Below are 15,430 nucleotides of genomic sequence, written 5' to 3'. Positions count from 1 at the left end.
CTCAGTTAGCTACATTATCTATTTCCCCACAAGACCTGCCACAATTAACTCACATATCACTTCTACTCTTTCTTTTACGCCACAGGAAGCACAACTCGCTTTTCACACTAGGTGGTTAGTGATCATGGTCTTTGGTTCTTTCAGAGAAACTGACACAACAAAATAGACTTTTGTCAAGGAATCGTCCAGGTGAATAGCTTTATTGAGTCTCGGCAGCCTCTCATACAAGGTGCTAACAGGGGCAATAGCTCCTCTCTCCTTCTGCACTGCCGTACAACAGGCTGGTCTTGCTTATTTAGGAATCATTCATTGTACACACTTTGAATACCCCTTATGAAACTGTATGGACCTGTATGGTTTGCTGGCCCTAATGGCCCCTTTCAGATACTCTGTGCCTTACCAACTTGTTTGATTTTTTTTCACACAAAAAACAATCAAAACAGTTGTTAATACTTTTCTTTTTTTAACAATCAAGCATCCATAGGTGTACACCAGCCATCTAACAGAACTTAATCTTCTGTAATTGAACACACTAACTGACAAGCTTGCTCTTAAGAGTCTATTTGTCTTAAAGATACAGTAGCATGTATCAGCATGGGGGAATTGGTGAGCGTGAAAAAAGGGGCTGTGGAATTGGAGAAAAAGCAGCATGGGAATGAGGGGGAGGGTCTGTGTGCAAGGAAGAGTTGAGAAAAGTAATGGGGGGGAACTGAGGGCTCGAAGAGGGCTAAAAAAAGGAGTAGGAGGCATGGAAATGGGGTTGAAGATGAAAGCATGGACAAAAGAACAGGAGAGGTGGTGCCTTCAAAATTTGGCAGAAGGTGAAAAGGGTGCTTGGTTGCTGGTGCAATGGGTCACTGTTGACCAGAAGGTTGATGCTTGGAGCCCACCCAGGGACAGCTATGGGCAGGATTTGTGCATTGCAGGGAGTTGGACTAGATGAGCCTCTGATTCCCTTCCAACTTACTATTCTATTATTCTAAGGGGGGAGGGAGATACAACTTACCATGGGGTGGTTTGTGTGCAAGGTGCAGTTTCACAAAAGGGGGGGTGAGGCTAGTGCATGGGGGTGCAGAATGGAAAAGTAGCTCCAGAAATGTGGTGGGAAGATCTAGTGGGTCAATCTGTGAGGGAAATGGCTGGGGGCTGGCAAGTGGTGCGAGCTGGGGCACAGCCCCTAGTTATAAATGGGTCAATAAATATAATTTTTGTATGTTAAAAAACAAAACAAAACTGTCCAGCAGAGCAGCTGTACGAGTCTTGCCCTAAGACGCCTATTGGGTTTGCTATGTGCTTACATTTTTGTGGCATAAATTTGGTTGTAGACTCTGCTTTGCCACTACAAGTCTAATTTTCCAATAGCATATAAATAATGGTCAACTGTTTCATGCTGGAGTCTCCCTTACCAATACATTCAATTCTATTTTCTTAGTAATAATAATAATTTATTATTTATACCCCCCCCCCATCTGACTGGGTTTCCCCAGCCACTCTGGGCGGCTCCCAACAGAATATTAAAAACACGATAAAAGATCAAACACTAAAAACTTCCCTAAACAGGGCTGCTTTCAGATGTTTTCCAAAAGTCAGATAGTTTATTTCCTTGACATCTACCGAGAAGGCCCTCTGCCTGGTTCCCTGTAACCTCACTTCTTGCAGGGAGGGAACCAGCAGAAGACCCTGGGAGGAAGACCTCAGAATGATGGGGGTGGAGACGCTCCTTCAGATATACTGGGCTGAGACAATTTAGGGCTTTAAAGGTCAGCACCAACACTTTGAATTGTGCTCAGAAACGTACTGGGACTTAGTTGAGAAGCTGTTCTCTCCCATTGAAGATGTCAAAATGTATGGCCAACTTTTATAGAAAGGCCTGCTGGGCTACCACATTATATTCTGATAAAAGCAGCCTTCTCCAATCAGGTGTCTTCCAGCTGTTCTGGACTACAACTCCCATCAGCCCCTCGTTGGGGCTGATGGGAGTTGTAGTTCAAAACAACTGGAGGGCATCTGGTTAGGGAAGGCTGGGAGAAAGCAAAAATGAAGGGTGCCCCCCCAATATATTGTGTGATCTTGGTACTATAAACAAGTGTGATCATTCTGGAGTCCTGTGACGTAGGTTGATGCCTGCTTTCCCCACCTCTCCTCCTTTATCCTGCCAAATGGCACGGAACGACGATTATTTTTGGTCAGTACTTTCTGATCCCGAAGAAAATGGCTTTATTGTTCTCTGAATTGTGCCCAGAAGGGAACAGGAAGCCTGCAAGCTGGTGAGAGAGTGCTGCTGGGACTTGCTCTGGGTGGGGCACAGCCAGTAAGGGAACGGCGGGGGGGGGGGCGTATTGCTGGGCTAGTTCTGCAGCAGCTGGTGTTTTCAAAGAGCAGCCCCCAGGGAGGAATGTATCGTCGTCGGAGGGACCCCACCCTTGAAAGAGTTACTTGATCCAGGTGAAGTCAAGCAAAGCATCTGCGGCAAAGGATTTCTAACAAATGCATTGTGAATTACAAAAGGAGTTTTATCAGCTTTCCACACTACAGTTTTAAAAAAGAGAGAAAAAAGCTACTGTTTCAGGATGAAAATGCCTGTATGGTTGGACACACCACAGGGCTGCTGTTCTTATACACACAGAAAGGACTGTTCGGGGTCTGTCCACACCTCGGCAGAATGTGGATTTTGCACCCCTTGTGATCCATTTAATTCCACCTCGTCCATGCAACATTCTCCTTCAGCTACTTTTGTCCCACACTTTATCCTCCATAAATCTAGACTTTCTCTATGCTCAGGAAAATCCAAAGAGAGTCAGCCCACTCAGCAGTCCTGTGGCCTTCTTGCATTTGTCTTTACAAAGTGGTTGCTTTCACTCCTTCCAGTTTTCCACGCCTTCTGCTAGGTCTTTTAATCCTATTTGCAAGTCCGGCAGTGAACTTGGCCGCTTCTGCTTTGTTAGTGAGAGTTAAAGTTGTTTTAAAGGATTTTTTTCTTTCTTTCTGGAAATTATAGTATTGTTATGAGTTCGGAGGTACCAGACCCCTCTAATGCCTGGATCCAGCATGTGTTAAAATATATGCCAGGCTAGTTTCTAGATGAGGCTTCCAGATTAAGAGACTGAAGCTCTGTGCGAGACGACCAACAGGCAGGGCTCCTCCTCCAACTTGCAGATAGTGAGAAGGACAAATGCCAGAGTCTGGAGTAGAGTTTGGGGGCTGTGATGTAAACCAGAAGAGGGTCAGAGAGCAATGTTTGATGTCTGTTTGAATCCAAGATCCTTTTGGGATGTTAATGCTGTGAGCACCTCCATCATGGGATCAGATTGTATAGATGTGTGTAAATAAACCGTATATCACAAAGACACCACAGTCTCCACTGTGGCCCATTGTGAAGGAAACACGAATCCTGGGTAAGTGCCTGGAACTTCGCAGTGCTCGGAGATTGGGCAACAGAATAATTTCTAACTTGTATCCATTGTATTTCTGCAGGGTCTTTTTTTATCCATGCTCTTAATACCTATCCAATTTTTTTTTGCCATCACATACCCCGACATGCCTCATAACCGATGGCAGAAAAGGAGAGCGGTCCTTTTTTGTTTGGAAAAGGAGTCAAAAAAGAGTTCCCCTTTAAAAAAATTACATAAATATATATAGAACGAAATACTGCATTTAAACCATTTGTGGATGTGGTTTCCTCTTTGCAACAGTTCCCTTGCGCATGCTCAACAGGTATGAGCACTTTCCAGGAGACGGAGGTTAGAGGTGAGGATACCCCTGATAAATAGGGGAGAGATAGGCATGGAGGGTTCCAGGTTTTAAAATAGCCTGTACGCCAACCACTCAGCTATGAGCAGTGAAAGGACAAAGTGATCCCTGAAAGCCTGGATTTCCGATGCAGGTAGGGATGAGGCCTTTGGTTCCACAGGAGGCAAGGCAGGACATCCAAGCAGACTGTGACTCCTCACTGGGTCATATGCTGGTGCTGCTCGGCTGTAGCTTGATGCTGCTGGAATTTGTGCTGTAGAAGTAGGAGGAAGACCTGCGGGACTGGAGGGTTTTTGCCAAGTACCAAAGGAAGATGAGGAACCCTGTGGGGAGAGAAGGAGGAGAGGGAAACATGAAAGGAGGAGTTGGAGAGCATGCCAAGACTTGTCCTCCTGTGTGCACCTCCCCTGTGGCAGTGCCAGGGAAGAACACAGCTCAGCAACAGAGCCCACACTCTGCAAGCAAAAGCAGCAGTGGGTGGTGTCCCTAGAGACTGCTTAGTGAGAGGCAGGGAGGCCAGCAAGAGGTGGAGACAACTGGTTGCAAGAGTGCAAGCAAGTGAGGGGAAAGCTAAGGTTAGAAACATGGAACTATAAAGTTGGGAGGGACCCCAAGGGTCATCTAGCCCAACCCCCTGCAATGCAGGAATCACAACTTCAACAACACCCAAGCTCTGCTTAAAAATCTCAAAGGAAGGATCGTCCACCACCTTCCAAGGGAGCCCCATGCATCACAATGGACCAGCCACCAGAGGGCAAAAGGTCCCAGGTACAAGGTCCAGGTAGGGTTGAGAAGGACTCTGTGTTGGAGAGCCCCCAAGAGCCACTGCCAGTCAGTGTGGAGCAGAGGTGGGCTAAAGGACCGCTTTGCATGCAAAATGTCCCAGGTTCAATCGCTGATGGCATCTTCAGGTAGGGCTGAGAATAAGTCCCTGCCTGAAAACCTGGGCAGCCTCTGCCAGTCAGTGCTGATGATGCTGTGATGGTTGCAGCAATGCTCTAGGGCTCAGAATGAGGCAGCTTCCTCTGCTCCTACTAATGTGAACCCTAACATGGAGGGTAGAGGGGACTTTAAGAAGCCCTCTGCTTCTTTTGGTGGAGTTGCTTTGGATTGTACACACCCACCCACCCACACACACCCTGCAATTTTGTGGTCAAACAAGATCTCACTGAAATGAGGGGGACTTTTTTTCTTTTTTGCAGTGCAAACTGCAAGCGTGAAGGCCCCAATCTGCATCAGTACTGTAGCAAGGGAGGAAAAGGGCTAACAACCCTAAGCCTCCATATTAGGATCTGTCTCCCTGCCCCATGTCAAAAAACCAAAACAAAACCCACAGCCCTATTGACTAACGTCACATGTAGTTTGGCCCTTGGGCTGATTCTGAAGATGCTGCCCTGGTAATAAATAAACTGCAAGCCGAAGAAGGTGATTTCAATGGCAGCCAGGGCCGGATTTAGGTTTGATGAGGCCCTAAGCTACTGAAGGTAATGGGGCCCTTTATATGTCCAGCTGTCCTTTGTCAACAACAAATTGTCGCAGTTTTTTGTGGTGAATGTATGCCATATGGTAATTTAAGGACCTCATAGGTATATAAAGCCATTTGCACATGACAAAATATGTATTTTATCAAAGTAATTGTTGAACTGAAATACAATTAAGAAGTAGTATATTGTGAAAATTTTTTTGGGGGGGGGCCAAGAGAGTGTGGCCCTAAACTATTGCTTGTTTAGCTTATATGTAAATCCGGCACTGATGACGGCTGGTTCCCCTTTGGGACTGGTAGGGCAATAGGCAAGGAGGTCAACAGTAGGTGGCGCTAGAGCCAACAACACGGAGAGCCAACCTTGGACTGGTTGTAATGAAGGCAGCAGCCAGGTAGAGACTAAGGTTGGTGGGGCAGTGCCCTGTTCACCCTAATAGATCAAATTCCAGTGGAGAGAAGAAACAGTGACAAAACGACAACCTAAATAAGTGAAGGGAGGAAACAGCTGCCACCCACTGACCTTGGAGTGAGTTGATGATGGTGAAAAGGTACACGGACACCAGCTTGAAGGTCCCAGAGGCGAAGGAGAAGAAGGCCAGCCCCCAAGGGATGCCCAGCACACAGCTCAGCCCCAGGAGCATCATGACATATCCCCACTGACATCGCAGCTTGAGGATCGCATGCACCATCGCGCCCAGCATGATGATGTTGAAGAAGAGCACCAGGCTTAGAAAGCCCAGATTCAGGAAGTTGTTGATCTCTTTTTTGGTGATCCAGCAGCTGGAAAAGAAGAGGGAGGGAGCAGGCATGAGGGATGTGGCACAGTGTCCCAAAGCATGTTCATAAGGACATATAAAGATCCCTGTTGGATCAGGCCAATGGCCCATCTACTCCAGCATCCTGACCACGCAGTGGCCGACCAGAAACATCAAGTCCAGAGAAACAAGCTTAGGAACTTTAGAATGTTCTTTCCCCCTTCTTCTGAGATCAGAAATGACTGAAATAGGGGCACCCATGCTTGCATTTTGGAAGGTTGCTAATCAAAAATTTGAGTGACACTGTAGCGCTCTGGAGACATCCGCTTGGGTGAGGGACACAACAAAAGGATGTCCTTTTGTCAATCCATTGTGGGACTTTCAAAGTTCACTGAACATCTCAGGGCAGAAGAAAGCCCATTTTACACCCTCTCCGCCCACCCACCCAGTGCTGCCACCAGGAAGAGAGCTGCAGGCAGCCCAACTACCTGACACCCCTTATGGACAAAGCTGCCTGGTGCTTGCTGGAACCTTGCTGGTGTGAAACCTGTGTGGAGCAGGAACATGGATGGCAGGAGTAGGAAAACCACCTGGGGCCAGATCAAATGGTGGCCAACCCTCCACAGGCCACATCTGATAGGTGGATCCCACCCCGGGCCCAAGCGGCACTAAATTTAAATGGGCTGAATGCACGTCGTGCTTGCAGAGGAACCATCAGGAGAAGTGAATGCAGGGGTTGGAAATGTGGAGAAATAGGGTGGCAGAAAGAGAGAGAGAGAGAGAGAGAGAGAGAGAGAGACACCACTCCTGTCTCTGCCCTGCCCACTACCAGGAAAAGGCTTCTATACTTCTAAGTTTATGGCTAAACTAAGAATGCAGCTACCTGAATCAACTTGGCTGTGAGAGGACATGCACCCCCCCAAAAAAAGCACTTACATTGTTGTATTGGTATATTCCCCAGAGGATTCATACACTTTAATGGGGAAATGTCCGTAATGCGACTGGTTGATCACGTAGATCAGCAGAACAATGAATAGGGGAAGACCTGCAAGGCAGAGGACAATATGCATTAATGTTTATACCCCACTTCCTTGGGTGGTCCTTGGCACCTGCATCCAGCCCCCTGCCTCCCCATGCACACATGCATTTTACTTCTAAGTATTTGCAAGTCACGTACAAAAATCTCCAAAGCAGGCAAAAGTGAACTATGCTAGATAAAAATTTCAAACCAGCACAGAAGTAAAAAAGAAACACAACCACAAGCAGCAGAATGAAATTGCTCTGAACCAGCAAACAGGAAAATGAGTGGATCCAAAATGAGGATGGATTCTGCCCTCCTGTTGGACCCAAGGGGTTCTGAAGGGGGCCAAATGTTCTTTTTGTGAGTGGTCAACAGGAACAGAGTTGGAAAGACAGAATGCCCTCCCATGTCCCACAACTCAGAAATGTATCTTGGGGTGGAGCAAGGAAAAGGGGCAGCAGCTGCTCCCCAAGCTTGAGAAGAGGTATGGGAAGCCTCAGTCTTCTCGGGGGCCAAATGTTGCCCTTGAAGCCTCTCTTAACTGGCCCTCAGGACTCTCCCCAAGCCACACCCTTCCACAGTGGCTTGGCCTGGCTGGGATGTGTCCTTCAACTCCGCTAAACTGAATGAAGGAAAGGGAGGGCTGAGTGTGGAAGCCAGCAGATTGCAGAAAGGCAAGATGCACATTTCTGGCTCTGCCCACTTTTGCCCCCAGCCCCACCTGCCACTGACATGGGTTCCCTGGGAAGTTCCCTGGAAGGGTTGTCTGGGGCTGAAAATGGCTCCCCATCCCTATGAGGTCACTCCCACCCCAACTTCAGGCACTATACCTGAATTTATTTAAATTTTACCATAGATAAAAGTTTCCAGTTCAAAGCAGAGGGAGAGGATGCTACTTCTGAATATTCCCCTATGTAAAAAAAAAAAAGAGCTACTTCCTGTCAATTGACCTAAGAAGAGTCCTGCTGGATTAGGCCAATGGCTGGATCAGGTCCCAGGTTCAATATCGAAAGGCATCCCCAGGTAGAGATAGGGAAGACCCTGAGTGGTATTTAACATTAGTCCTGCTCAGAATAGACCCACTGAAGTTAATGGCCAGCATTACCTTCAGCTCATTAATTTCAGTGGGTTTACTCTGAGTAGGACTCAGCTGAATACCAGCCCCTGGAGACCCACACCCAGTCAGCATAAACAATGCTGAGCCAAATGGACCAGCCTCTTTTGTGATAGAGGCCAGATTTGAACTGGGGGCTTCCCAGCAATCTGGCCACACTCTGAGCCACTCCACTGCATCAGATGCTTTCTTTCTGCTTATCGGTCTTCTTCTCTTGCAGCCCAGCTTCCTAATGGACCTAGTCACAAACTTCTTTGGCCATGTCCACAAGAGACCTGCACCACTCCCAGCGACCCCTGGCCACTCACCCCAGCCCACCAGGCAAAGCTTAAGGAGCATGTGCTTGATGTTGGAATTGAAGACTCTGATCACAAGGAGGTACAGGCTGTAGCCCTCGATACCCATCCAGGTCAGGCAGGCCAGCACCCCGAAATGCAGAAACATGGCGCCAGATTTGCAAGCTACGTCACCACCGGTAGGGGCCAGAGGCACTGCGATGAGGAAGCTCATGTCGAGGAGGAAGATGGCCCAGAGGAGGTTCATGTGAACATAGACAATGTTGTCCCCTTGCTTTCTCCTGGGGAGAAAAGAGAGTGTGATATTTCTTTCCCAATCGTGTGTGGGATCCCCACCCAAAGTTTCAGTCAAACCATACACTAAGTCTCCCAGGATATGGCTTCAATCAATGTTTTGATAATCAATGCCTTACTCTTTCTCAATACAAGCCACACATGTCTGTCATATGCACACCTGGCTCCAGCAGTCCATAGGCTTTTCTCCATGGTGTTCCCCTCCACAGATGCAGCGGCTGGTAGCCAGAATAAGACTGCCATAAGCTAGGTATTCCCAAGGAAAGACCTACTCGCTTTTTCCTGGGATACTCCTCTTCCATGCTTCTATTTGGGTGGCTTGAGATCAATGTAGTAAAAAACACAATCGAGCTCACTAGTGAGACGATGGCCTGGCTCGCACATAACACAAAGCCATGGTTCCTTGAACTAAGGGGCTGTTGGGAGTTGCAGTGCAAAACATCTGGAGGGCACCAGGTTGTGGAAGCCTGTTCTGACTTTTCACCTTCACTGCATCTCTCCTCCATCCTCTGTTGATTATTCTTGCCCCCCCCCAGTCCATGATTTCCTTTTGGATCTCCTTCTAGGATCTAGCAAGTCTTCCTCCTGGGCTGTCTCCCCAATCCCCCAGGACTTCTGCCCTATTTGGAGCAAAAATGTTTATCTGCCTTACTTTGTGCAGAGGAAGAAGAAGATGGTGAAGAACGATGCCACGGCCGAAACAATACACCCAATGTAAGTGATCAAGGTCAGGTAGACCTGGTGGCTGCGGTTGATTTCTGGGGAGGACACCTGAAGGTGGAAGGAGATGGCTTAAAAGGGGCAGAGAATGTGGGGCGGGTAGGAAAATTTTTGCACAGGTCTACCTGGCATGGGAGCCCCCAGTACTCACCATTAGCACAGCAAAAAAGGTGAGATGGTCACAGCGGCAGATGGTTCGGTCCGCTCCTCGTTCTGCTTCACAGCCAGATGAATTCCACTTGCCTGGGTGGCCAGCTAGGGGTGAAAAGGAGAAGCCTCACTGCAGGTGGGTGTCCCCATGTAAAGGAAGTGAGCAAGGCCATACATTGCAAGGGGTTGAGCTAGAGGACCCTTTGGGTCGTTTACAACTCTACAGTTCTATGGTTCTACAACATATACCGTGTGGGAGAGGTCTGTTGGGTTCTACTAATCCAGACAGAAAGTTCTCTGCACCTGTAAGATTCAGTCGGCCTTTACTAGGGACCGAGGGTTTTGTGGGCAGGACCGCTGTCCTGTGGAACTCGTGACAGTGGAGGCTTCTTAGGAATCGTCCCTGCTTGCTCCTAGATGTCTCCCAAAAAGCTTTTTTTATTCAGGCAGGCCTCTGAAACTTGAACTGCTTTTGTCTCAACCAGTTTCCAACCAAGAGGCATGTCCAGAACTGTGACTCATGCAGAAATTCCAGACAGTGATAATTCATACATGCTGCCAAGGTACATCATTTCAGGTGGAAAAAGGGCCCCTCCAATTTTTGCTTCAGCTCTCAGAAATTTGGGAAACTCTGGTGCAAATAGTCCGTTCTTAACGTGGGCTACTGCAGGGGGAAGGTGTGTTTTGCACACCTGGTTTCGCATGCTCTCAAGGAGCAACCAAATACAGGGAATGTGGAAGGAGGGCTCAGGGGAATTCCTTCCAAACACCTCACCCACCCCAGCTACTGTAGGAACTTACCTTCAGAGCCAGTGTCCCAGAACACACACAGGGGAGTCACGTTCGCCTGAAAGAACAAATACCAGAGGGTGAATTTAACACAGGTGATTTAATTTAAAAGCCAAAAACAGGGAAACATGGCTGTTCAGTGAGATGTCCCTACAGCTTCCTCACAACTACACATTCTCTTAAATATACTTCCACCCAGTGAAACAGAGATAGAAAGACAGGAGCAATATACATGGGGGAAACAGGCAGTAAGAGCATCTGCTTTGTGTGCAGAAAGTCTTAGTTTCAGTCCCCCATGGGAAGTTTTTAATGTTTGATATTTTATCGTGTTTTTATTGTTGGGAGCTGCCCAGAGCGGCTGGGGAAACCCAGCCAGATGGGCAGGGTAGAAATAATATAATATCCTCATCATCCTCCTCCTCCTCCTCATCATCATCATCATCATCTCCAGGTAGGGTTGGGAGAGACTCCTGCCTGAAAACATAGACAGCTGCTGCCAGTCAGTGTAGGAAACACTGAGCTAAATAGATCAATGATCTAACTCAGTATAAGGCAGCCCCCTATGTTCCTAGTGATAGCAACCTCAGTTCCGTGTGCAACCTTATGGAAGCACATGGCAAAATTTGCACAGGAGGGAGGAATTGGCAGGTTACAGAAGTGCAGAAGGTTTTTACAGAATCAAAGAGTTGGAAGGGACCAATCTAGCCCAACTCCCTACATTGCAGGAAGCACAGTTTTTGCAAGAGTGCAAGAAATATTTAGGGTGAGGAGTAAAAATAGCTCTGTGAGGACTCGGGATGCTTAGTGGGCACAGAATCCTGACTGTAGAGAGGAGATTGGAAATAGGGGTTCGGTTCCAAGAACAAGCATCCATAGAATAATTTCAGCACAGAAAGTTGTCACTTGGTGGTGTTTTTCTCTTTGAAAAAGTGACCAGGCCAAGATTTTCAGAAGGTTCCACATGCAATGCTAAAACTTGAGTTGTAAATTCATACTGGAAAACAGCCCAGCTTTAGGGAGAATTTAGCCACATCAGAAGGGACACCAGCAGATGCCGTGATCTTCTGAGTGGAATGAAGGTTTTCAGGGCCTACCGGAAGACTGTTGTGCCAGAAAGTGAGTGCCACCCGCTCCTCTCTGAGCAGGCCATGGACTGAAGTGTTCCAGATGGAGAGGCCAATCACTTTCCCACCCAGGATCTGGTCAGAAGAATTTTGGTCCTGCAGGAAATAAAGATCAGAGCATTTGAGACCACCCAAGTCACCTCATTTTTACAGCCCATTTGTGTAGTCTGTGCATACCAAGATATTCCAAAGTCCACCTGCATGTCTGTCCTCTTGGGGCAGTATTGCTTCATGAAACCTGGTTCTGCCCAACCTTCCCTCCATGCTGACCTGATCCTGCCTGTACACAGTCACCACCATCACACGCAGAATTTGAGTCTCTTTCTCCCAACAGCAGCAGAACCCAAGAACTTCATGCCATGACCTGAGCTTGTTGGAATGCAGCTGATGTTTCTGCAAGTTTGGAATTTATCCCTGGCTTGGAAGACGTTTCAGTTGATGCCCTAAAGGAGGAAGCTAACTGCTCAGTTTTCAGTTAAGTGATGCTTTATTGGCAGGACCAGTCTGTTCCCTTGTAGTCTGGAGCTTCCTGTGCTCCATATTTCATCCAGGAGCATACAAGTTGGACCCAAGGGAAATCAGCCGGGGATGGGGCCTAGAGACTTCAAGGCAAGCAGGACATGTTTCTGGCTACAGTTCCTGGCTAGTGAGGAGAATCCCAAATTGGACAACATGCTATTAGTTCAGTAAAAAAAGACTAGAAAGCAACAAAGTAGCTGTGAACTTGTCCCTGATAGCTTGCATGTTTGTGTGGTCTTGCTAAGCCATAGACTGGCTTACTGTGTTGCGCAAATCAGGTCACAGAAACCTTATATGCAACATATTTAGCCCTATCAACCATTAGGCAACAGATTTTCAGCTTACTGTTCAAAAAGAAGAAACTGTCTGGAGAATGTCTATGTTCCCCCTAGGGGAATTATACAGTGAATACTATCATACCTGGTGAAAAAAATCACTCTCTGCCTCTCCCTGGCCACAAGTGCATAAACAGCCACTTAAAAGTACTCCAGCATATCCTCCCCCTCAACATATTATTATTATTATTTGTTATTATTTATTAAATTTGTTAGTCATTTTATCAAGCCCAAGACAACCCAAAGCGACTTACAACCAACCAAGCAGAATGAAAGCCCACATAGATAAGCATGGGCATCATGCAGAATCTCAAAGCAGCAACTGCTTTCCTTGTCACACCAGCAGATAATTTGCAAAAGTAATCTGGAGGGCCAGGATGAGATATAACAGAAGAAGGGGGTGAAATTTCATTGTGTTCCATGCCACCCCCATATCTGATCAGTGAGAGCCTCCTGGGGTTCCAGGCACTTACCCAGCTTTGGCTTTCTTTGAATGAGGGTTGGTTGAGATTTGTGGTGCCTTTAGGATATATGAAGTGCTTTTTTTCTAGAAAAATAGGTGCCGGTACTTGCCATGAAGTTGTTACAGTAAGTGTCACACTTTTTAACAACAAAAAGAGAGGTGCCGGTACTGTGTACCCTTGAGTACCCTCTGGGAAAAAAAGCACTGGATATATGGTTTATTTGCACATATATAGAACCTGAGCCTAAGATGGAAGTGTATTAACACCCTAACAGAACTTGCTTCTCCCTTCATTACTGCCTTGGATTCATGGGTCTGTGTCCAGCTCCTCAGCCTGCTTTCTTGCTGCTCAGCTCTCACACAACTACTCTGGTTTCTAAGTACCAGGCAGCTGAGGGGAAAGGCCCACCCATTTGCCCTTTGGCACAAGGCGACTTTGTGCTAATCATGGTGCTTAAGCAGTCAGCTACGGCCATTGTCTTACAGTTGCCTAGAGAATGGGGCTGGTTTGGCGGGCTTGTTCCCATACTGTCTACCCTCACAGAAACCAAAGAATCAGAAGGCATTCAGGGCATCATACAGACTGATTCCCCCCACCCCAAAAAGAAACCCTATAGTTTAAAGATGCCACCATCTAGTTCACAAAAGACCTCAATAAGTTGGGCAGGGATTGTTTTGCCAAATGGTGCTGAAGCATCTGGTGCTCTTGCTGCAGAAACTCATCCCTGAAGGAGCTTCACATCTCTGTGCCTGAAACTCACCCCTGAAGGAGCTTCACATCTCTGTGCCTGATAGGTGAGTTTCCTTGGAGAACGTACCCGCAGCCTCTCTGCACATCCTTACCTGAAAGAGGGTGGAGCTTGAAACCACCAGCAGCACTGCTCTCGGTGTAGCAGGCCTGCGCCCGAGTTTGGGTTTTGCGAGGACGGCTTTGTCCAGGACCGCTTTGGGCAGCATCACTTCAAAGCCATGAACCTCTTTGTCCTCCTGCAAAAAGAAAATAAAATGCTTTGTAGAAAAGGAAAAGGGGGTGGGCCAGGTCCATTAGGGTTTCTCTCAGCTTCTCATTTTCCCAGCTTTAAGTTCTGTTCTCCACCTTTCAACTTGCAATTTTTAAAAATCATAATGAAAACTAATCAGAATTTTAGTGCTAATTTATCCCGATGTACACGCTTGTATGCATTTTTCCTTAATTTGAACTTACTGCAAAGCAATTTCCGCAATATGTTGGCATGTGCTATTTTCACTAAGATAGACATTTTTATGAACACTTTGCCCTGGTATATGCACTTTTGTACACATTACTTGGCAAAAATTGGAAAAGTGTGGGCTGTGAAGGATGGCTGCATTTCGGTTTTCATGCTGCGTCAGAAAATGTGAATGAGGTAAGTTTGGTGTTAACTGCAAACTGAACTGAATTTCTCCCCTACAGAGAAGGAAACTTCTTGCAATGGGGAGGTAAGGATAGAGCAATAATTTGTACAGCAGGTAATTTAAAATGGCCCTTTCTCCCTTTACTCACCTCCAGCTTGGGTCCAAAAGTTATATTCTGATGACTTAAGGACTGGAAATTCCAGACACTTGCATGTAGCAGTGCTCCCTTCCCAAAAATCTTGTTCTTCCCTTGGAATTCTGCTTCTCCCAACTCTGTCTCCAAACGCTGGAGCAACCTGTCGGGAAAAGGTTAACTGAGTATGGCTGGAGATACCAGGGTCCACACAGCTACTTCCTGGGTAACTATATGTGCCAAGGAAAATAGCTGATACAACTTGGTCATTTATTAGCCTTCAAGTCTGTTTGGTATTGTGGACTTTTGCTTTTAGAGTTGAAAACAAATTTGTTCCCAGAAACCTTGTCAAAGGCTGCTGTCAAATAATCACAGGCTATTTTTCTGAATGTTTGCATTTTGATTAATCTTCAGCTAATATTTGGTGTCAGTGAATGAAAGCTGGTAAGGTGTGGTTTCGACATTTGCATAATGGCATGCGACACTGTTTCAGAATTGACTGTACCCGATAGGAAGCATGGAACTGTATTGAGTCACTGATATGTTTCATAGTTGGCAAACCACAATATTCAGAGTATCTGGACATAGTCAGGATCTGAAGACCAGCGCATGCAGATGGTCCCCAGGTTCAGTCTTTGGCTCCTCTAGATAGGTGAAAAACCCATACAGGAAACCCAGCCATCACCAAGCTGGTCGGGGATGATGGGGGCTGTAGTCCAAAACATTTGGACAGCGCCAGATTAGTGAAGGTGAGCATAAACATAAGCAATATTGAACAAGATGACGCAGCAGTAGAGAGCAGACTGCCTATGCAATGATGGCACATTTCCAATATTTGCAGGTGCTACTTTGAGGTCTGGTTGTAATATTGCTACATCACACCTGTTGCTCACTGAGCCTGCAGGTGCAGGGAGCCCATGCCAGATCAGACCCTGCCAGGGAGTAGGGGGCAGTAACCCTTTTCCATACTGCACAAATCACAGTCTGGGGCCTTGCACTTGCTATGCGTATCAGATGAAAACCTCCAAGGTAAAGCTGTGCTTCCAGTGTAAACAGTGGGTGAGGGGCATCTGATGAAGATCATGGGGAGGGTGGGACACAGCTACAGTG

The 15,430-nt window shown here is 46.9% G+C and overlaps 1 protein-coding gene across 8 annotated transcripts in view; it reads right to left on the bottom strand.

The window, feature by feature from the left end:
* Positions 1 to 168: 168 nt before the first annotated feature.
* ADGRG1 (adhesion G protein-coupled receptor G1) overlaps positions 169 to 15,430 on the bottom strand; it is a 40,858-nt gene continuing 25,596 nt past the window's right edge. For all 8 annotated transcript variants that reach the window (XM_082233480.1, XM_082233476.1, XM_082233475.1 and 5 more), the window contains 10 exons: positions 14,336 to 14,483; positions 13,657 to 13,800; positions 11,467 to 11,592; positions 10,385 to 10,430; positions 9,585 to 9,688; positions 9,366 to 9,484; positions 8,432 to 8,700; positions 6,925 to 7,033; positions 5,754 to 6,013; positions 169 to 4,073 (listed from right to left, as the gene is read on the bottom strand). In XM_082233480.1, coding sequence (XP_082089606.1) covers positions 3,955 to 4,073; positions 5,754 to 6,013; positions 6,925 to 7,033; positions 8,432 to 8,700; positions 9,366 to 9,484; positions 9,585 to 9,688; positions 10,385 to 10,430; positions 11,467 to 11,592; positions 13,657 to 13,800; positions 14,336 to 14,483 — 1,444 coding nt within the window. In that variant the 3' untranslated portion in view covers positions 169 to 3,954. The remainder of the gene's footprint in view (positions 4,074 to 5,753; positions 6,014 to 6,924; positions 7,034 to 8,431; positions 8,701 to 9,365; positions 9,485 to 9,584; positions 9,689 to 10,384; positions 10,431 to 11,466; positions 11,593 to 13,656; positions 13,801 to 14,335; positions 14,484 to 15,430) is intronic.

The sequence above is a fragment of the Podarcis vaucheri genome (genome assembly GCF_965113315.1).
Source record: "Podarcis vaucheri genome assembly, chromosome: 7".
Taxonomy (NCBI): Eukaryota; Metazoa; Chordata; class Lepidosauria; order Squamata; family Lacertidae; genus Podarcis; species Podarcis vaucheri.
Note: the sequence above shows the minus strand (reverse complement) of the source record. Positions and strands in the feature narration are given on the sequence as shown.